This window comes from Haliotis rufescens, unplaced genomic scaffold, assembly GCF_023055435.1.
Source record: "Haliotis rufescens isolate VD_foot unplaced genomic scaffold, xgHalRufe1.0.p SCAF_7, whole genome shotgun sequence".
NCBI classification, from domain to species: Eukaryota; Metazoa; Mollusca; class Gastropoda; order Lepetellida; family Haliotidae; genus Haliotis; species Haliotis rufescens.
This window is the reverse complement of record NW_025964361.1, coordinates 46,495,782-46,519,235: the sequence shown is the minus strand read 5'-3', so window position 1 is coordinate 46,519,235 and position 23,454 is coordinate 46,495,782. Positions and strand designations below refer to the sequence as shown.

Genomic DNA, 23,454 nt, shown 5'->3' with positions numbered 1-23,454 from the left:
TCGGAGTATATGTTCACCTGATGAAGAAGTAAGCATATAGTCTGAAACATGCCTTTCGGGGACCTAATAACTTCCCTGTTTCGTATTTTATTCATGTATAAAGCCATCCTAACAACTTGAAAAATATATAGTAAATATTAATATCTCCAAGTATTTAAATGGACTGCTAATATCAAGAGTCGGTTATAATTGATTGGGCATTCAGAAATAGAGGAGAAGCAGGCCCACTGAGGGCGAGTTTGTGTGCCCAGAAAGTATTTGAAGATGAAGCGCACGTAATTCACAATTGTCCTCTGTACTCACAGATAAGATTGGTTGGTTTGTTGTTTAACGCCGCACTTAGCAATATTCCAGCTAAATGGCGGCGGTCTGTAAATAATCAAGCCTTGACCACACAATCCAGTGATTAATATCATGAGCATCGATCCACGCAATTGGGATCGATGACATGCTTCAACCAAGTCAGCGAGCCTGCAGCTGACCACCCGATCCCGTTAGTCGCCTTTCACGACAAGCATAGTATATATACAGCAAGTATGGGTTGCTGATGACCTATTCTACCCCGGAATCTTTACGGGTCTGTCACAGATAAGAAGCAAATATTTGTCAGCATATTAGCATCTCACCAATGTTGTTAGTCATGACATGGTAAGCATGTTAAACTCTTATAATGATGAGATGATCTTTGATATAGCAAAGTACCCTTTTACAATTTCTGTATAAGAAAAGAATTGTAGTTTATGATTAACACGTATATTGATGTATTGAATGTTACAAGTGGGTATTATTATATATTAGCGCAGTCACGCCTTACATATGCTGTACATTTGTGAGTCACGTGACTTTATCATGACCTTTCACCTCAATCTCTGACTCCCTTGAATCCTTGAATATTACTGAATATTTGTGGAAGTATGTAAGGTAACTACACGAAGTCTTACCTAGCCCACTTCTAATGCCTCCTGTCGGAATCCGGCACAGATTCAGTTTCAGGAAAAGTGTAAAACGTTTACAACCGGCGTCACGTTATCCCTGCCATTTTACAGTTGACACATGTATAATTAACTAGTTCTGAAAGCCGAGCTAAACATGAAAAGACCAATAACCATAATTGAGTACGTCGGCTGTTACCGAAGGTAAAATGATGATTGAATTTTAAACAGCTGCGACAAAATAATTGAATTGAATTACCATATATATATTAACAGGATATATAATTATTATATATATATATATATATATATATATATATATATATATATGGACTAACGTTGACTTTATCATTTTATTATATATATATATATATATCCTGTTACTGGCGAAATATGTGTATTATCCGACAATTCATTATTACACTATTAGTCGCCCGCTGATGCCCAAACACTTGGATAACAACGACACTGTTGTGACTAGGCGTGTATTATCCGTTGTATAGTCATCACAGGATCTCGTCGGCCCAGTTGGACAGATGGTCATGGCTGCATTTCTATTGTCATGCCACCTACCGGGTTTATAGGTTCAAAGCACGCTGGTGACTTGCTGTATAGTATTATCATTTATAATACTAGAACGCATGTTTGTTCACGTACACGGTAATGGATATTTCGAAAACTGAACTAGGCCGAATCATATTGTATTACCAGTATATAGGTATAAGCAGTAATATGCCAGTCTCGTCAGTAGATATGATGACAATGAATTACAACATGCACTTCAGAACCGATGTACACACAAACTACAACAACAACAACTACTACTACTTTTTTGTTTAACTCCGCATCCCAGACAATCAAGTGATTGATATCATGAGCATCGATCCACGCAATTGAGGCACGCTGACATGCATCAACAAAGTCAGCGAGCCTGACCTCCCGATCCCGTTAGTTGCCTCCAACGACAAGCATAGTTGCCTTTTACGGCAAGCATGGGTTGCTGAAGACCTGTTCTACCCCGGATTCCTCACGGGTCACTACTACTACTACTACTACTACTACTACTACTACTACTACTACTACTACTACTACTACTACTATTACTACTACTACTATTACTACTACTACTACTACTACCTTTTAAATTGTTGTATAACAGAATGTTTTATTGATTTGGGTACGAGATTACCATGCTGTGTATTGTTTTAATCATTTTAAATATTTTGAGGTTTGGCCTGGAACCTGTAGATGTCATTGAAATCAAACGCGTTTTAAAAGGTTTGGAAACATAAAACAAATCTCTCACCGTCATTTCGTAAACTCAGTTTACACACATGCTCAAGGAGTAATTTTCATAAGTGAGGGAAGTGAAATGGAGTTCAACGTCGCGAAAGAAATTTCATTTAAAAAGCAACATGAATGTATATGTGTGTACTTGTGTGTGTGTGCTTTTGTGCGTGTGTGCTTTTGTGTGTGTGTGTGTGTGTGTGTGTGTGTGTGTGTGTGTGTGTGTGTGTGTGTGTGTGTGTGTGTGTGTGTGTGTGTGTGTGTGTGAAAAAACCTTAATGCCGAGCGGCAGGAAGCACCTTCCTTTAACGTCTTTTGGTATGATTCGCCTTGGGATCGATACACCGACCTTCGATACCAATGCAGACATAACACACTGGATAACCAAGTATTCCATCACCTTTTGCAACGGCCGCTTTTGTGTTGTGACTTGCATTAAACATTCACAGTGATATTGGGCGTATATTCTCTGATTTGTGTGTGTGTGATTTGTGTGTGTGTGTGATTTGTGCGTGTGTGTGGTGTGTGTGATTTGTGTGTGTGATTTGTGTGTGTGTGTTTTATGGTGCTAGCACACTAAAATACCGTGCCGTAGTTCAACAAGAACACCCCACTCGTACACAGTATACACCTGAATAAAACCCTTAATGCCGAGCGGTGCGCAGCACCTTCCTTCAACGTCTTTTGACATGCATCAAACCAAGTCAGCGAGCCTGACCACCCGATCCCGTTAGTCGCCTCTTACGACAAGCATAGTCGCCTTTTACGGCAAGCATGGGTTGCTGAAGACCTATCTCATGGATTGAGATTGTTGACCGTGACGTAAACATGGGAATGCGAGTTGAGAATCTAGTTATGTTATGTAGGCTATCGTAAAATCTTTAGTGTCATTTACCACATACACAGTAACTCTCTACCGTACATTACCCATGTAGCTTGTGACCGTATTGACACGGCATCCACGGCATTGACCGATAGTCAGCTATTGTTACAGACCTAACACTTCAACCGCAAGTAATTTTTTGAAATGATTAAGATACCCAAACATAGGAAGAAAGAATTTATAATAAAAAAACCACGGCTCCAGATGTAGTTCACCTGAATTAAGAGGTGAGGTGAAATGTGGTTTTAACGTCTCACAATCCAGGGTGCCGTTGTAGAAAGCAACCTTAGCACAAAAACTGTCGTCACACATGTTAAGGTATGGGAGTTACGATCACCTTAGCGCTAAGATCGTTTTGTACAACGGCACCCAGGAGATTGTCAGGCTCGCTGACTTGGTTGATGCATGTCATCGTATCCCAACTGCGAAGATCGATGTTCATGATATCAATCACTTGATAGTCTGGTCCAGACGCGATTATTTACAGACCGCCGTCATATAGCTGGAAAATTGCCGGGTGCGGCGTTAAACAATAAATTCACAAACAAAGAACAGATTGCCGCAAGGCTTGGCACATGTTTTTGGTGGATGTTTTACTAACGTTCTCATCGGCCTGAACACGCACTAACGTCCCTGTCGGTGCAGTCAATCCAGTGCTTTGTTTGTTAAAAATGCGGATTATGAACACAAAGCTCTCGCATGTATTCACGGTTGATAGATAGGGGACGCAGTGCATACAAATCCTATTGCCGACTAACCATTCTTCTATTACTCTACTTCTCGGCACCTATGTCACTCTAAGTTCCTGGTCACCCCATGCAGATGAAGAGGTCTGGGGTCGTGTTCAAAGAGCTTGTCAAATGGTTAAACAGTATTTAGTGAGGAGAAGAGTGAACTTGTAAAATTCTTTAAGTGCAAAAGTACTCTTAAAACTATTAGTTACTTTACTTAAGAAGCAAAGAAGCTAATAAATGTATTAATCAGTGTGTCTTTTAGTGTCTTAAAGGAGACCATGCTCCACAATTAATGTCTTCTATGAAACATTGTAACACATGTATATATTAAACATTTCAAAATTGATGGTGAGTTGTCCGGCCGACTACTACGCTCATGTTAAACAGCGGCATGGTATCTCAGTGTGCTAGCACTATAAATCGGCATCAGTCCGGACTAGTACAAGCAGCCACACACACACGTGCATGCACGTCGCTATATAAGTGCAATAATCTTGGACGCGACGTTAAACCCAATTTCACCTCACCACTTACCTGTGAAGATCCGGGGTAGAATATCTCTTCAGCAACTCATGCTTGCCGTAAGAAGCGACTAACGAGATCGGGTGATCAGGCTCGCTGACTTGGTTGATGCATGTCATCGTATCCCAATTGCGTGGATCGATGCTCATGATGTAAATCACTGGATTGTCTGGTTCTAACTCGATTATTTACAGACCGCCGTCATATAGCTGGAATATTGCTGAGTGCGGCGTTAAACAACAAACAAACGAACTACTACTACTACTACTACTACTACTACTACTACTACTACTACTACCACTACTACTACTACTACTCCATTATATTTACAAATCATTATGGGAGGGCGTGGTTTAATTAACGTGGAGGCTCTTCATGAAAGAATTGTATTGTGCACTTTTGCACACATTTATTTGTCTGATGATCCCCTTGTGAAGCATGTCAAGACTCATGATGAAAACAAAGCATTCTATTTTCTTTAACGAGCCAAGGATGTGGGACATCATCTCAATGTGAGTGTTGATTTTGTTGATGGTTCTGTACTGCTGGACGGTACAGAAATGAGTGTCAGCCAATCGAGGTGCCGTATCAAATCGGCCCGGACTCAAGGAGAGGCCATCTGAACGACCACTGCATTATGTGCAGTGTGTTGAGCGGATCGGCAACCCCGCAGAGGCCTTCGCTTGGATGAGGTGGGCTGGCATGAAAAATGAAACAGAAGGCTTTCTGTTTGCTGCCTAGGACCAGTCACTTCCCATCTAAAAAGTCAATGTGTGATTTTGCATCAAAATGTAAATATGAAATGTAGATTATGTAATGAATTTAATGAGACTGTCCAACACATTGTCATTGGATGCCCAGCTTTGGCACAAACACAGTATCTTAAGCGACATAATGGATTGGCTCGAAAATTTAATTACCGTCTTCGCCATGCTTGTGGTCTTGAGACAGATGTAAATCCACGGTAAGACCCAGAATAAGTAGAGGGCGTCATGGAAAATAATAACTACAAAATTCTACCTACCAAGGCCAACAAACCTGATCTTGTCCTTTTTGATAAATACAATGAAATCATTATATTGTTGAATTTTCTGTCCCTTTTGACGCTAGTGTGATTGACAAGATTCAGGAAAAACATGGCAAATATGCGGACCTCGCTTTCGAAATGCATCCCAAGTACCAAGTTTTCCGACTCCCTATTGTTCTCGGTGCCTTAGGTTTGGCACCTCCCAATCTATTGACTGACATTGGGATAGTACCCGGGTTGGCTATGAGGGATACAGGCCTTCTGACAATCTGGGTAATGCAGAAGGCTGCAGTGTTGAGGAGTCTTCACATTCTACGAAAAGTTCTGGGTGTGTTTGACCAGGCAGCGCTTCCCTAGAAGTCCCTTTCGCTGTCTGGGCTGCGTGTAGAGGGGGCAAGGGCCCCGAGCCTAACCAGCCTGACTGTGACAGGATCACCCAAACCCTCTTTGCTGTATTTTCAATTTTAGCCTGTACATGATAATATAATTAAAAATACACGCAAAGCCCAAGACGTCCAATATATTTGTTTGTTGTTTAATGCCGCACTTAGCAATATTCCAGCTATATGACGGCCGTCTGTAAATAATCGAGTCTGGACCAGACAATCCAGTGATTGATATCATGAGGAATGAGATTGATGCGAACAATCATCAGACCATCCCCCAAATCTAGCTGTGCAGTGGCTACAAAACCATACACCCGTGATGATCAGACCCGATTATTTACAGACCGCTGTCATATAGCTAGAATGTCGCTAACTGCGGCTTTAAACAACAAAAACAAACAAACAAACAAGCAAATCATACCAGCAGAGATCTTTTATGATAGAACAGTTGATTATGTACGTAGGAGTAGTCACTGTGGTCGATGACATTTACATAGTCGTATATTCATTACATTTGACCGCCTCCGTGGTCTAGTGGTAGAGCGTCCGCCCGGAGAGTGGTAGGTCCGGGCTCGATCCCTGGCCGCGTCATATTAAAAGACGTTAAAAGATGGTACTAGTTGTTACCCTGTCTGGCGCTCGTCATTAAGGGGTTAAAACAAGGACTGGTCTTCTCGAAGTCAGTATACTGTGTCTGAGTGGGTTATTCATGTTAAACTGCGCCATGGTATCTCAGTGTGCTAGCACTATAAATCGACATCAGTCCGGACAAGTACAAGCTGCCACACACACACACACACACACACACACACACACATGCACGTCGCTATATAAGTGCACTATCTTGGACGCGACGTTAAACCCACATCAGCAATGATCACTGCGTTATCTGTTAGTCTGACACAAATAAGGCAGATGTACCGAGACACGGCCAGTATTTCCGCTTCAAGTATTTTGTTCAATTAATTAAGTTGCATAACCTACATGCGCTAACAATTTGTGTTGATTCAATCTGTGTAGGAGATGAACGGTTACCGCCTTTTGAAAAGCCAGCCACGGCTCTTCTCTGAGCATGGCCTCCTTTAAGGTAGAAGTAATATAGGATTTGTGTTACGAATGTGGGTGACTCCCGACGTGACTTGTCATAGGATAGATGGGGACGGCCATGAGGCACAGAGGAGGAAGGGGGAAGAACGCTAGGTAAGTACGTGGTGTTCGTGGTTATTTCATTTCATTCACAGTTGAACTGTCTGTGTGTTAGGAATATTGAGTGTTTAATGTATTGTTTTCTTTGGGCGCTGTCATAACGCCCAGTCGAAGGATCGTTACCTGTGGTGGTTCTGATCGGTGCCACGTATTTGCAGCCCCTATGGTGTTGAATCACACGTGCATTTCTTGTACGTTGTAATTCATTCAGTACACTGTATACGCTGGGGCGTTTATCTTTATATCCAAGGCAAGAGGGGGTAGGGTGGGTGGTGTTAGCTCTGATTTGGTGGAACGTATATGCGGCCGAATCACGCCTGTATTCCTTATGGGTTGTAATTCAATTAGTTCACTGGAGTGACTGGTTTGGGGGGGGGGGGGGGGGGGCGAACGCTTAGCCCTAGCGCCCCACCCCCATACTGCTTTATAATATATGTTATTTCCTCTATACCTCTCTCTCTAAATATATGTGCATATATTATGCTCAAGTCACTGGATGACAGTGATAAAACAACAACAACCGGCATAAGACTTCCAATGAGGGCTTGGCTTTGAGTATACTACTGTCTCTATCAAAACTGGCATCTATCCCTCGAAACTTCACCTCAATGTCAATACTACTCATAATACAATTCCCAATTGCGTGGATCGATGCTCATATATCATGATACAAAAAGCTGCTCCCACCGCCTGTTTTGAACGACCTTCAAGCTACGGACAATGGGCTATGGACGCAGGTAAAGAAGGTGCGGGTGAAGACTGTTTGAGTAACACGTGCCGATTGTATGGCGCATACCACACGAGCTGTTATTTTGGGGCGGGTTAGCGGGTTGCATTTTAAAAAGCAACCCATTTTATTTGCAAACTTATGTGTTCATAAAACATCGGACCCGTGAAGATTCGGGGTAGAATAGGTCTTCAGCAACCCATTCTTGCAATAAATGGCGACTGTGCTTGTCATAAGAGGCGACTAACGGGATCGGGTTGTCAGCCTCGCTGACTTGGTTGATTCATGTCATCGTATCCCAATTGCGTGGATCGATGCTTATGATGTCAATCACTGGATTGTGTGGTCCAGACTCGATTAATTACAGACCGCCGTCATATAGCTGGAATATTGCTGAGTGCGGCTTTAAACAACAAACAAAACAAAAGAAACAAACAAAATTCAATTCCGTAGTCAATGTTGGGACATACTTATTATCATCTGAACTCCCCCTATACTATGAAAGAATGACCTCAAGATTCAGACGTAGCACCTTCACACTCGAACACCCAACTGAAGAACGGCTGCCTTCTTTCTTTATGTCAGCTCTGGTTACTAAGTGTTCGCAGCATATTAACTTTTAAATTGAAACCTACGTTTTTTTCTTTAATCATTTTCAACAAAATCTCTGAAGTAACTGAGGCATGGCGTGTTTGTTAACGCGGATATTTGAATGTGGCTTTGTATTCTGTACTCTGGTTTAATGCAGTGTCTAACAGTTATATCAGGACTTGTCAACTTAATGTGGGAGGAACGCTCGAAGTGATGCAGGTTAACCACTTCCGTGAAACCCACAAGCACAAATATGGTGCCGATAAGCCGAAACAGGGCGAACCGGGATTCGAACCCACGATCATAGGTTTCTGATTTGTCCAAGGGACGCAACTCTGTATAACGCATTTGCGGCGTCTTAGACGACAAGGCCATCCGTATCCCCGGGTGTGCGTGTCACAGTCAACTAAGGCGCCGCGATTCGCTGTGCAGAGTTGCGTCCCTTGGAACCGCCAGAAACTTATGATCGTGGGTTCGAATCCCAGTTCGTCCCGATTATGTTTCTAGGTTTATCGGCACCATGCAGTGCTCGTGGGTGTCACCGAAGTGGTAAACGTCTGATACCTGCATCACTTTGGACTTTCCTCCCACATAAAGCTGACACGCCGTGATGTAACTGGAATACTGTTAAAAGGGGCGTTAAACCCAACTCACTCACTCAAACCATTTGGGGCCACATTCCGAGAGATCAAATAAAACTTAAAACCCGATACGCAGGCTATTGATGTAGAATAGCATCTCTCTCAGATGTAATGTTATGTACTGCGCAACGACGTCCGACTTCAAATATTTAGTCCAAACAACTTGTTTGTGATCACTGCCGTTAGCGCGTCTCTTCAAGGTACTCGTTCTCAAATTAGAATTTAACTCTGTCATTGAAATCGATTTCACATGATTTATACAAAGCTGGCATGTAATTTGTTTTTGAGTTATGCTGAAACCATTCAGGAGTAATCACCAAGAAAATGTCTGCCATTTTCGGTCTTCGATTTTGAAGTGTTACTATCATATGCGAAACATTCTGAGTCTCGCTTACGTTACCTGCGTTTCGGGGTCATTCGAGGCAAAAACATCGTTCGCGTTATCAAAAGACGTTTTAGGATGTGTGATGACGAAAAGAGGTGAGGTGAAATGGGGTTTAACGTCGCGTACAAGATTTTTGCACTAAGTCTTATATAGCGACGTGCATGTACGTGTGTGTGGCTGCTTGTACTAGTCCGGACTGATGCCGATTTATAGTGCTAGCACACTGAGATACCATGCCGTAACATGAAAACCCCACTCAGACACAGTATACTGACTCCGAGCCGACCAGTCCTTGTTTTAGCCCTTTAATGCCGAGCGCCAGACAGGGTAACAACAAGTACCATCTTTTAACGTCTTTTGGTATGACACGGTCGGGGATCGAACCCCGGACCTTCCTCTCTCCGGGCGGACGCTCTACCACTAGACCACGGAGGCGGTCGATGACGAAAAGAAATATAAAATTGATCTATATCTGGATCATTTCAGGCTGATTTTCTGTGCGACCATGATTGATTAGAGGTGATAAAGAACCGATAAAAACCGTCCATATTACTACTAAAAAATGTGTAAATTGATTCTGACTGGACCACGTGGGACTTTCAGCAAATGAAAGGCGCTGATAGTAAATGAAACGCATCAGGCATCGAAAAACAGGAAGTTTACATTCAATAATTGAAACAGCTGTGCACGATCTCATTAAAAGTGCCATCTGCAGCTACAATTCAAAGAAATGAGGACATCACATATGTCACGTCAGAGAAATAAACAGAAACACGATCCAAAATAAATATTTGAAAGAATCACCTAATTGCATGTTGGTATATATTTTTAGAAGGATAACATACAATAGACAAATGTATTCCAATGATATTTGTTTTTTCTACGTTGGCAGTCATGATGCAGGCTCTACCAGACAACCAGCACCGAGTGACATGGCGTATTACCACCGAAAGAAGATAGTTGTCTTGCTGCTGGTTCTCCTCGCTGTCCTGGTGCGGGTCTTCCTCTGGGACGGGAGGGTTGCGGAAGACCCCCCGCCTACTCTGTCATGGTGGCAGACAACCATCATATACCAGATCTACCCACGGTCCTACCAGGACTCGGATGGAGACGGTGTGGGTGACATAAGAGGTGGGTACATCTCAACAGATTCAATCACTCAATCCTGATACGACAGAGGCTAGGAGCAATAATTGCTATCATAACTAGTTATTTAAACTAATGCATAACGTTCTGAATACGTTTGGGTTGGAGTTTCTCGATGTTTCTATGATTTGATTGTTTGTTTGTTGTTTAACGCCGCACCCAGCAATATTCCAGCTATATGACGGCGGTATGTTAATAATCGAGTCTGGACCAATTATTATAATATCTAATTATTTGGGTATAACATAGTACGTTGGTTAAAATCATCCAGGAACCATCCATACAATTACTTTATTCATATCTCAGATATACACCAAAGGTAGTCATGACATTTGCAGTTGAACCAATTATATGTATCAGCTCTCTATCAGCATATAATCAATCATGCATGAGTGCTATAAATGCACAAGTATTCATGACTATAGATATTATGCACGAGATTAACCAGAAATATAATACTAGTATATGCATGATATTTGCCACTTTCTGCTCATAAATAGTAGATTTCTCTCGTGAAGGAGTAAGCATGTACTCAGAACCGTTGTGTTTCTCATAAATAGAAGTTGACATCCATAAATTCTCTTCATGATATTATTTCACAAGAGTTTTACAAGCTTACCTTGAATAGCATGTAGAGGTCCTTGACTCGGTGATCAGAAAAATAGATGTTGTTGTTGCATTAAGTGTTTAAGAGGTCGCCTTCTGCCTAAGCAATTTCGGCTGACCTGTCCCTCTTTGGACTCCTGTGTGTGAGTAGGGTACACATACTAGTATCTATTGTGAGTTTGGTATTCACATAATTTCTGTTTTTTGTATTGATATGATTTCTTTTTTCTTATATTGATATGATTTCATTTTTATCCTTGGTTGCTCTGTTTATATTCGTTCGAGTAGCTGTCCATCTCTCAGAAATAGAGTTAGTTTGGCCTTCGCCATTGCATCTCTTGGCTTTAGGAGATCTATGACAGATAGCGGATCTAACTGCAATTCTTGTTTTAACCTAGCCCGGGCTGGGGCATGGTCTTGACATTCTAGTAACACGTGAGCAATGGTTTCAGCCTGATTGCAAGATGAACAAACCTTGTCATAGTGCTTTTTGTGACCGAGTCTGAGGCGTGAGATAGCAATTTCAATTTTCCTTTCATTTGAGTATGAGTTTGGCTTTTGTTGGACCTTGGGTTGAATTTTGTATAGCCATCTACCGATCCTACTTGCGTCCCGTTGGGCTTGCCATCTTTCTGCTATGGAGGCTTTGATTTTGCTTTTGTACTCTAGTTTGATAAAGGGAATAGGCTGTATATCCGCTTTGTCTAGAGCTAGCTTCGCCAGTGAGTCTGCTTTTTCATTTCCATAAATATCTATGTGAGAGGGGATCCAACACAGCTCCACCTGTTGCCCTTGGTCCGATAGTTTTGTATATTCGTATAGAATATTGTTGACTGTGTTTGGCCTGGAGTTTCTGCCACTGGTGGCCTGAAGTGCACTTAGCGAGTCGAATAGGACGACTGCCTTTGCTTCCGGAAGTTCCGGTATGAGTGTGAGTGCATGATGAACTGCCTCCAATTCAGCCGTGAATACTGACTGACCATCAGGCAATCGAACTGAATGTGCTTGGGGTTTGGAGCTGTGGATATTGAAGCCGTAACTAGCACTGTTGTTGATAGGATTCTTGGATCCATCAATGTATATATGGGCCCAACTGTCCCAGGTAGTTTGAATGTTAGTGATAGCTACTGATCATAGAAGGGTTGGGTTTTCTCTTTTATTGACTTCTGATGTTAAAGCAGTGTCAACTTTTGGAGTTTTTAAAGTCCAGGGAGGTTGTAACCCTTTGTAGTGACTTCAAAACATCAAACCCTTTGGTTAAAAAGATATGGCAAGACAAAAACACTCGAGATGAAGCCCTAGCTCGAAAAAATCCCTCACTAAAGCCATCTGGGATATTAGTACGTGAACTCATTCGAAGTCACAATTGCGATGACATTCATCCACCGCACACACTACCTAACACATCGAACCGTATTACAAACCAACCTCAATCTAAACAAGGCTCTCACTCTAGAAGCAATACTAAACCCACAAAATAAACTAGAAAACTTCAAGGCCTTAGGCGTATTCTTAATCAAAACGGAACTAATAAAACGCATCTAAAAACACAATAATCTACCAAATCAAAATCACATAAACAAACAAACATCCACCATACCAGGCTCCCTTAGTTCTCCTCCCCAACCCCATCGGCATCTATTCCAAATCTCAAAATTCCAAAATTCTATATATTAAGCAACCCCTAAAGCCCCCTCTTGGGTTGCACACACCACTTTCGCCCCTCCGGAAACACATTAAATGGCCTGGCCGGGCCCGTGTGCGATATACGCATCAGTCGGAAAGCGCACGTTAAATCTCCAAAGTAAGTAAGTAAGTAAGATTGGCATGTTAGATCCAGTATCATATGTCACAAAAAGGTGGTCAGCAAGTCCTACTAGATGGCTACAGGTACAGATTTAACAACCGTAGGCTAACATGTGTGCACTGGAAATGTGTACAACGTGGGTGCTTAGGGAAATGCACAACAGTTGGCCAGTTTGTGAGGAATCAGTCACCTCATAACCATCAACCAGACGACCTTGTAGCATTGCAGACTGTAAGCACACTTCGACAGAGAGTTCAAACAGAGACAACTCCCATCCAGATGATTTACGACGAGGAAGTTGCCCGACTCGACGTTCAGGATGTTGCTGTCTTCCCGGCTTACCACAGCAAGAAGAGTGGCCTATACAAACAGAGAAGAAAGACGATTCCCCCACTTCCACAGTCCCTGAGTGAAGTAGATCTTCCTGATATCTACAAGCAGACAACCGATGGAGAGCCCTTTCTCTGTATAGATGACGGAGATGAAGACAAGATTCTGTGTTTTGTCACCAGTGACCGCCTTCACCTTCTCCAAGAGATAGACACTCTACAGCTGCCTTCATCAAAGTGATTATCAAAGTGATCCAGAGACTAGAGAAGACGGAAAGAAACAAGCTTGCTCAGTACCTCCATGGCGCCCGTCCACCACCCCTCAAGAGAATCTACCTAGAGATCAACCAGAGACTAGAAAGGCTACAGGAGCAGCTTCGACTGGGTATCAAGTCTCCCCCAGTTCCTTGATGCAGCTGGATGTGTTGTAAAACTGGGCTAACAAAGCAACTAGTTTGTGCAACTCTGTGACACATGAAATATGATAAATGAAAATGAATGATACATATGGATGATGTATGAGATGATACATGATGAATGTAAGTCTGATATAGATATAATGTACATGGAATATGATAAATGAAACTGAATGAAATGTATATATGGATAATGTAAGATGTGTGATAAAATGGGAGTGTGAATGTGATGTTTGAATCATAATGTACATGAAATATGATAAATGAAACTATGGATGATGTATGATGTATGAAATATCAGAAGAAATGTATGAATAAAGAAAAAACACTAAATATCATTTGCTAGTGTTTGTCATTTGTCACTGTAGGCAATAGTATACTAAAATGGGCCAGTTAAACTCTGCAGAGAGGTAGTAGGGTATCACATGTAAAACCACTGAAGCATATAAAATGTTTGTTTTAGACTGTAGGCATTTGTCACTGTAGGCATTAGTGGACTCTTCCTTAATTACATAGTGTGGATGTCTATACAATGGCCGCTAAGGTAGTTTACAGGCAGGGAAAACAATACATGTTTTTTTCGGAAGTAATGTTAATTAGCCTTCTACAAAGGTCTACAACAAGACAGTATTGTAAACAGCTATGGGTTGTTACTTCTCGAATTATGTAACAGCTTCTGTATACATATTGTCAATGGGAGATCAGTTACTTACAAAGATGGACGTTTTACATGTGTCAGTAATAGGGGTACTCACTTGGTAGACTACTTTATCGCATCATCAAACATGTTCCAATATATCATAGATCTAGCTGTTCACTCTAGACCGGATTCTGATCATCTACCAGTTTCATGTCAGCTAAAACTTCCATGTATTTCCCATAGTGCGCCATAGCACAGGCAGTCTGATCTTGATTCCGAAACAAATGGCATGATAACGGTAACGAAGAGTTTAAAAGTCGATTAAACTCTCATATGGGCAGTCATATAGTTCATGATTTTCTTGATGTTGCACATACGAATATAAATGCAGCGACTGCTATTACTCCAATATGCTGGCGATCACTTATAGTTAATGATTTCTTGATGTTGCACATACGAATATAAATGCAGCGACTGCTATTACTCCAATATGCTGGCGATCACTTATAGTTAATGATTTTCTTGATGTTGCACATACGAATATAAATGCAGCGACTGCTATTACTCCAATATGCTGGCGATCACTTTAAAGCTATAAATATAAATAGATCATTTGATAGAGTAAGACAACCTCCATGGTTTGACTCTGAATGTTTATGTGCCAAGAGAAAGAAATATGTATGTTTAGATTTTCATGGTTACATTCAAACAACGATGTAAAGATATAGAATACCAAAACTGGCATTACAAAATCACAAATTCTTCTTCCCTTGATGTTTATTCCAATTTTAAATCACTACTCGAACCAGAAAAATTCCGTTGTTGAACCATAATCTAAATGTACAGATCTAAATCGTCCAGTTTATGTATGAAATGTAACCGCTATGAAATAGAAACTGAATACCATTTTTTTTGTTATTTTGTCCTTTTTATAAAAGTAGTAGAGAAAATTTAATTCCAAAATGTTACCATGTGCAACCATCTGTCCAAAAATTCAGTCTTCTATCTACCAGAAATAATTGTGTTATCAAAAACCTGCTAGGTGAGATATCGTCAGCTTCGAATGAATTACAGGGCATATATATATATACAAAATATTGACTAGTACATACGTATTAATAAAAACAATGTAAAGCATTTCCTCATTAATGGGCGGTCACAAAACTATGATGAATGGTATGTATATTCATATATATTTGGGTAGATTTGCATTTGGTATGTTTGTAATTATTGTCTTATTATATTGAAATATATAAAGAGTAACATTTAAAATCGGTTGTTTCATTCTGTACCTCTCTTCTGCTCTTCTTCACTTTTGGGTAATGACGCCGGTGTATAAAACTTATACTGTACATCCGTGGTAAAACTCTGTTGAAAAGGATGCCTGTGTAGTGTGAATGTAGGCCTATCTCCGACTTTATAAAATTGAGGTGAGGTGAGGTGAAATGGGGTTTAACGTCGCGTCCAAGATTATTGCACTTATATAGCGACGTGCATGTACGTGTGTGTGTTTGTGTGGCTGCTTGTACAAGTCCGGACTGATGCCGATTTATAGTGCTAGCTCATTGAGATACCATGCCGCAGTTTAACATGAATACCTCACTCAGACACAGTATAATGACTCCGAACCGACCAGTCCTTGTTTTGGCCCCTTAAGGCCGAGCGCCAGACAGGGTAACAACAAGTATCATCTTTTAACGTCTTTTGGTATGACGCGGTCGGGTATCGAACCCCGGACCTTCCTCTCTCCGGGCGGACGCTCTGCCACTAGACCACTGAGGCGGTCTTATTACATTGAAGTCCATGATAGTACGAAAACTATTTGTCAGATTTGATTGTCGCAATGAGGATTTTAAGGATGCGACAATAAAACAAAGGCTGTTAAATCAAGACTAGTGAGTTTGCATTATTTAATTGATGCGGGGTCATCCCTGACTGACATACTGACTCCGAGCCGACCACTCCTTTTTGTAGCTCCTTAACGCCGAGTAACAACAAGTATCATCTTTTAACGTCTTTTGTTATAACGGGGGCAAGGGTGGCCCAGTCGTCGTGATTCGCTGTGTAGAGTTGCGACCCTTGGGCACGCCAGAAACCTATGATTGTGGGTTCGAATCCCGGTTCGCCCCAATTATGTTTCTAGGTTTGTCAGCACAATCGCCGTGCTCGCGGGTTTCACCGAAGTGGTAAACGTCTGAGACGTCCTTCGGGCTTACCTCCCACATTAAGCCGACACGCCGAGATATAGTTCAAAGCGGCGTTAAACTCACTCACTCACTCTTTTGTTATAACGCGACCTGTGATCGAACTTCCGATCTACCACTAGACCACGGAGGCGGTCACGAGCCTCACATGGAAATACTCGTCGTTAAGACAATAAAACGATTTATTGTTCAACTTTATCATCTTCCACATTGATACACTTTTGCCGAAGATGTTGGAGGGTTTTTATCCCAGTTTCACAGAAGCCCTTCTCTTTGCTGTAGAAATGGGTTCCGGCTTGTGTTTTTTTCATGGTTGGGAACAGATAAAAATCTACCGAAGCCAGATCAGGAGTATAAAGCGGGTACCTATGGAATTCAAAGCCACATTGGTGGATTGTATCCACCATAACGACTGATTTGTGCACTTGTGCATTGCCCTGATGAGTAGCAAGTTTCCCAGTTTGTCACGTCTCGTATTCTTAATTTCATTCAATAATCCACTCAAAAAGTGCAGCATACATATGTTCCGTTTATTGTCAAGCCTTTTGGAAGATAGCCCACCATGGTGACACCCTCGGCTTCCCAGAACAAGGATGCTATAAGCGTTCGAGTTCGAGGGAAGTCTTTTCCTTCTTTGGTTGTGGTGATTCCAAGTGCTTCCCCTGTTTGGATTTTTCGGGAAGTGACGAACAGTTACACGTTGATGCAAAAGGCGACCAGCTTCAAACAGAGCTAGATTATCACAAGATGTTTTGAATGGTGCGTTTTCATGAGATGTCAGAAGATTTGGAGCCCTATGAGCTGATACTTTCTTCGTTGCCAAAGTTTCTGTGGTAATGGAGTGTACTCTGTCTTGGGAACTAGCAATATGACGCCCAGTCATTGTCCGGCTGGTCATCACCATACAGTGGAACCTCTTGATGAGTTTAGCGTTGTTGGCTGAACTACTAAAGAAGCAATATGACGCTCAGTCATTGCCCGGTCGGTCATAACCATCTTGTGAATTCTCTGGATCATCCTGGTGTTGCTGACGTGACTGGTCTTCGAGAACGGTCGTCTTCAAGGATCGCCCTGCCACGCTTCAATTCTGAAGGTCACCACAAAGTGGTGTAGGAAGGGTCATCCTTCCCAATTTTGTCTATTTTCCAAAGGTCGCAGACCTGGCTTATTTATTGCCTCTTTTGACTCATTTGTTGCTCATTGGACTATTACGCAATTCCTTCTTCATGAGGCTCAATAAAGCGAAATCAAGAAGCAACAAACTTTGGGACAACATCACACAACCAGATCAGTGTTGAGATCAAAAGCCTATTTACATTTACCATTGCGTCCCGCAATCCCTATGTTTATGTTAATCTTTTGAGGTAAATAAAGTCAGTTAGTTTTACATAGATTTTGATAATGTTTTTTATCAACTGTAAGTAAAGACACTGTACCGGCCCGATTCACCAGGGCTGGAGTTCATGGGTGTGCATTTATACACCGGCTCTTAAGCATGCTGCACAAGGACCTTCCACTGATCTGGAATGTCAATATGGTGAACTTGCCTAGCCCGGTCAGAATATAGGTCGCAACGTAAGTGCAGTAATCTTGAACCCAGCGTTTAACCCTATTTCATCTCCCATCACGTTACATAGGGGGCGGTCGGGTAGCCTAGTGGTTAAAGCGGGTTCGATTCCCGACGTGGGTACAATGTGTGAAGCCCATTTGTGGTGTCCCCCGTGTGACCTAATTACGCCACACTAGTGTTAAGATTCTTATCAGTACCCCAATGTTACAACTTATTGTTAAGACTTGTGCATAGAAGCCCCCCCCCCCCCCCCCCCCCCGTGTATCCAAAAATAACACGATAATGTAAGCCTATTACATGTATTGCAGGGACCGCCTCCGTGGTCTAGTGGTTCGATCCCCGGCCGCGTCATACCAAAAGACGTTAAAAGATGGTACTTGTTGTTACCCTGTCTGGCGCTCGGCATTAAGGGGTTAAAACAAGGACTGGTCGGCTCGGAGTCAGTATACTGTGTCTGAGTGGGGTATTCATGTTAAACTGCGGCATGGTATCTCAATGAGCTAGCACTATAAATCGGCATCAGTCCGGACTAGTACAAGCAGCCACACACACGTCGCATGCACGTCGCTATATAAGTGCACTATTCTTGGACGCGACGTTAAACCCCATTTCACCTCACCTCACACATGTATTGCACCACGAATGTCATTTCCTTTATATATAATGAGTGATATTTCCTAAATGTCACAGGTAAGCTTTCAACTGTTATCTCCACAGGCATCATACAACGTTTGGACTACATCCGGTCTCTTAGCGTACGAGCAATATGGCTGAGTCCTATCTTCCGGTCTCCAATGCGTGACTTCGGCTACGATATTTCAAACTACACTGATATTGACCCGACTTTCGGAAACCTGGAAGATTTCGACAATCTGATTTCAGCAGCACATGATAGAGGTAAACGTTGGACACTTCGTCATCCGAGACTTGATGTATAATATTCCTTATAATGAGGGTGGCCCAGTCGTCTAAGGCACCTGTACACTTAAGCATGCCTTAAACCTGTGATCGTAGGTTATAATTCATGTTAACCCTGACTATGTTACAATCAATGTGACGTGGGTTTCACCAAAACGGTTAACGCCCTGGATCACAATGGGCTTCCCCCTACATCAAAGTGAAATACTGTTGAAAGCAATGTTAATCAACCTCACTCACTCTTCCTTATAATAAATCCATCGGCCCCAAAGCTTGACCAATGCTCGTGACACTAATCCGCCAACCAACCCACTGTATTTCTCCTTTCTTCTGGGTGGGGTGGTCGGTGGTTGGATTAGGAAATATCTATATAAGTAAGAGCCACCGACGTCTCATCAGTTCACACATATTATAAGCTATGGTACGGATGTAACGGATTGAACGGATTATGTCTGTAGTTGGTAGGGGGCGGTCGGGTAGCCTAGTGGTTAAAGTGTTCGCCCGTCATGCCGAAGACCCGGGTTCGATTCCCGACATGGGTACAATGTGTGAAGCCCATTTCTGGTGTCCCCCGCCGTGATATTGCTGGAATATTGCTAAAAGCGTGGTAAAATTAAACTTACTTACTCATATTGTATTACATTTGTGCGACATACACGATAGCGTGTTCATTATGCATCGATACACAACGGGGGCGAGGTGTCTAGTATTCAACGATAACAAGCGTGTCCTACAAGCGAGCAAACGAGGAACGAAATATCTACGCCATGATATTAAACAAAGCGGCGTAAGACCAAACTCACTCACTCACTGTAGTTGGTAGGGATAGATTTAACATAATCGAAACCGATTATGACCTTGGTGCATCACACAACGTTGGTAAACTTCCTTAACTGGTTCCACATTTGGATCGCGCACCAAGCTTGGCGCGTTTGGCCAACTGGCGGCGACCAAAATAAGTGGTACAAATCAAGACCATTTCCCATTGTGCTTTTCCATTGCTATTAAGAATTGCAGAATTCAAAGAGGTCTGTTTACACCTGAGAAGTTCCCAGACAAAATCTCGGTTGCATATAAAGTAAAGAAATCAGTTGGGCAAACAAGAGAGATAAATTCAGAAGCAGGTCAGAATGGATGGTGCCTAAAATTCCTCCAAGCGCAGCCAACAAGAAATCGGCCACAACCTATCTTACTCGCTAGTGTAGACAGGAACCCAGTCTATCAATGTCCATGAACTGACATAGAAATAGTACCTTGCTATGTACCAATGGTAAACGCGATGTTAGACCGCAAGTCACCCAGTCTCACTCGTGGTTATACGATATGTGCGGCTTTGTAACGTGCAATAATCCCAATTGCGTCCCTTGTAGGGGTAGGATAAGCTGAGCGAATACAATCTTGATAACAATGTTTTTTTTATTTTTCTTCCACAGTGAAGCCAGTCATTGAAATGATTGGCTGGCGTTGAACGACATTCATCCTCTCCAACAAAAACTTATCAAATCAACCCAAATGATAACATGTTATAACAGATAACATTGGTGCTGTTCACAATAATATAAGGGGGCACGGGTGGCCCAACCGTCTAAGGCGCCGCTATTCGCTGTGCAGTGTTGCGTCCCTTGGGCACACCAGAAACCTATGATTATGGGTTCGAATCCCGGTTCGCCCCAATAATGTTTCTAGGTTTGTCAGCACCATACCCGTGCTCGTGGGTTTCCCCGAAGTGGTAAATCCCTGAGACCTGCATTACTTCGGGCTTTCCTCCCACACGCCGCGATATAACTAGAATACTGTTAAATGCGGCGTTAAACCCAACTCACTCACTCACAATAATATAATATAAATATAATATATATGCGCCAAACCCATCAATGTAAGAATGCTCAAAACACTACACATCATTACCATGGTCAGTGGATCTGGGTGCAATTGAATTTATTCTCAGCTCCTGGGGAGTATCCAAGCTGTCTGTCAGGCGCTAGAAGGTAAACAGGAATATTCCTCTCATCCTACCGGGTACCCTTTCACTGCTCGGTGAACAGAGGCATATGTTGGACATAAGTCACTTTCCTACGTAGACACAGCATGCAATCTGTGTTTTAGTGTGGAACAAGACCGGAGCCCTCTAAGAAGCGAGGCTTGCACGCGGTCATCCATCCAACTACTCTCCGCAACAAACGTTCCTTATTGTGTTGCCTGTACGCTGTACGCTGGACCACGTGTAACCAATATGTCTCATTATAGACTTCTCTGACTGCAAAGCCCCATGGGATTCCGGAATTAGAATAGGTAGGTTCCAATAACCCATTCCACTCATAAGACGCGACTTTGTGGATCGGGTGGTCAGACCCAGTGACTTGGTAGATTGCGTGTCAGGCACTATGGCGTGAGGCGGTGCTCACAATATCAACCAACTTGACTCACATTGACTCTACTAAGCCGCTTGGATACATGCTGGAACATTGACTACGACGAAAACCAACAAACATTTACATCACTTTGGACAATTTCGTTTCAATGTCCGGGTACAGTTAGATCCAAGTACCAAAACTTCAGTTGACCAGAAATAGGCTCGGTAGGTTATGTACTACCTGGCTGACATGTTGCAATCGTACAATCGTTGCTCATTCTGATAACCACGTGATTTGTCGGGTTCAGACGCGATTATTAAATCGCGTCTGAACCCGACAAATCATGTGGTTGATAGAATAAACAACTGCTGTACGATGGCACCCTGTCAGGCCTTTGAGACATCGGGGAATACACGAGTGAATTCTGGCCCGCCCGTGGGACAGCGAATTGCGTTGCCTCCCCCGATAGGGATACCACTGTCAGTAATCGTTGTACTTCGAGCCGTTCAGGGAGCCGAGGTCAGTGTGACTGATCCAGGAATACAGAAGGCAAACATTGAATACAATACGTTGCTTCAGCGTCTCACCTTCGCCCAGTGCACTGGCGAACCAGGCACCTGAAGTGTCTTGCAGTCACGTGTGCTAAAAACATTTCAAGTAAAGTGCACTCACCCCTTATTTAAACATCCTGGGCCAATCTCACAAGTATGTACTTAGTCATATATCATTGCACCAGTTGTAAGACATGTATGTAAATATCTAATATCTCCACCTATATTTATCTTATCATCATCCCCGAGTGCAGCAGTGTTTATCATCATGGCGTAGATATTTCGTTCCTCGTTTGCTCGCTTGTAGGACACGCTTGTTATCATTAATTACTAGACACCTCGTCCCATAGTGTATCGATTTATAACACGCGCTATCGTGTATGAGATATTTCGCACAAATGTCATACAATATAAGTGAGTAAGTTTGATTTTACGCAGCTTTTACCAATATTCCAGCAATATCACGGCGGGGGACACCAGAAATGAGCTTCACACATTGGACGCATGTGGAGAATCGATCACGGGTCTTCGGCGTGACGAGCGAACACTTTAACCACTAGGCTACCCCACCGCCACTGTTATCTATGCGGAATTCCAGCTTTTCACATATTGTTTTCTTTATTGAGTTCATATTTCATTTGCTTTTATTTTTGACCAATTGTCCGGAACCTTTGACGATAGAGGAGAATCAATACCCTAAGTCACCACGATTAGTTACAAATGCCCCACAGACCAAGGAATGACGTTTTTCCGTGAGTTTGTCGAAAATTGAAAAATCAATTTTTTTGATATAATTGAACTAGGTTCTTTTCTGAGATTGCAAAAATTCAAGCAAATTTGAATCATTTGAGATTCTGACACTCCACATGGTATTATTTCCTCTTGTCTCAAAAACTTGTGTGAACATATATACATTACTTACATTTAATTGATTATATTCAGGATCATGGTTTATATTCGAGACATAGCTTTGGTGTTATATTTGCTTGAACCAGCATTATATCTGTGTTTGTGGGTATTGCTTTATGGAACTTTGGAATCCAGTCCACAGGAGGAAAGGACTTTTAGAGTCACAGGTGGCCCAGTCTATGGCGCCGCAATTCGCTGTGCACAGTTGCGTCCCTTGGGCACGCCAGAAACCTTTGTTTGTGGGTTCGAATCCCGGTTCGCCCCGATGTGTTTCTAGGTTTGTCAGCACCATACCCGTGCTCGTGGTTTTCACTTCGAGCTTTCCTTCCACATTAAGCTGACACGTCGCGATGTTACTGGAATACTGTTCAAAGCGGCGTTAAACACAAGACACTCACTCACTCTTGTCAGTGGGAACAACAACAAACATTCCATGTAGGGCAGCCAGATCTGGGAGGAAAGCTGACTTGGACAGATTGGGTTTATTCCAAATTTGTGTCCTCGTTTTCAGTTTGTGCATTCTACCAATGACACCACCAAGCACTGACTTAACCCACACTGAAAGATAAATATGAGAAATGTATTATTATGAGTGTACAGTTTACAAAGAACTATTACGGTCAGATATTGTTGTTGAAATAACGACAAACAACTCGAAGTTTCGAAAACATTAGCAACTAATT

At 42.3% G+C, this 23,454-nt stretch overlaps 1 protein-coding gene across 2 annotated transcripts in view; it reads left to right on the top strand.

Moving 5' to 3' along the window:
- Positions 1–6,720: 6,720 nt before the first annotated feature.
- The window catches only part of LOC124143707 (alpha-glucosidase-like), a 38,652-nt gene continuing 21,918 nt past the window's right edge, over positions 6,721–23,454 (top strand). For both annotated transcript variants that reach the window (XM_048388352.1, XM_046512766.2), the window contains exons 1-3: positions 6,721–6,971; positions 10,214–10,452; positions 18,757–18,936. In XM_048388352.1, the coding sequence (XP_048244309.1) occupies positions 6,925–6,971; positions 10,214–10,452; positions 18,757–18,936 (466 nt within the window). In that variant the 5' untranslated portion in view covers positions 6,721–6,924. The remainder of the gene's footprint in view (positions 6,972–10,213; positions 10,453–18,756; positions 18,937–23,454) is intronic.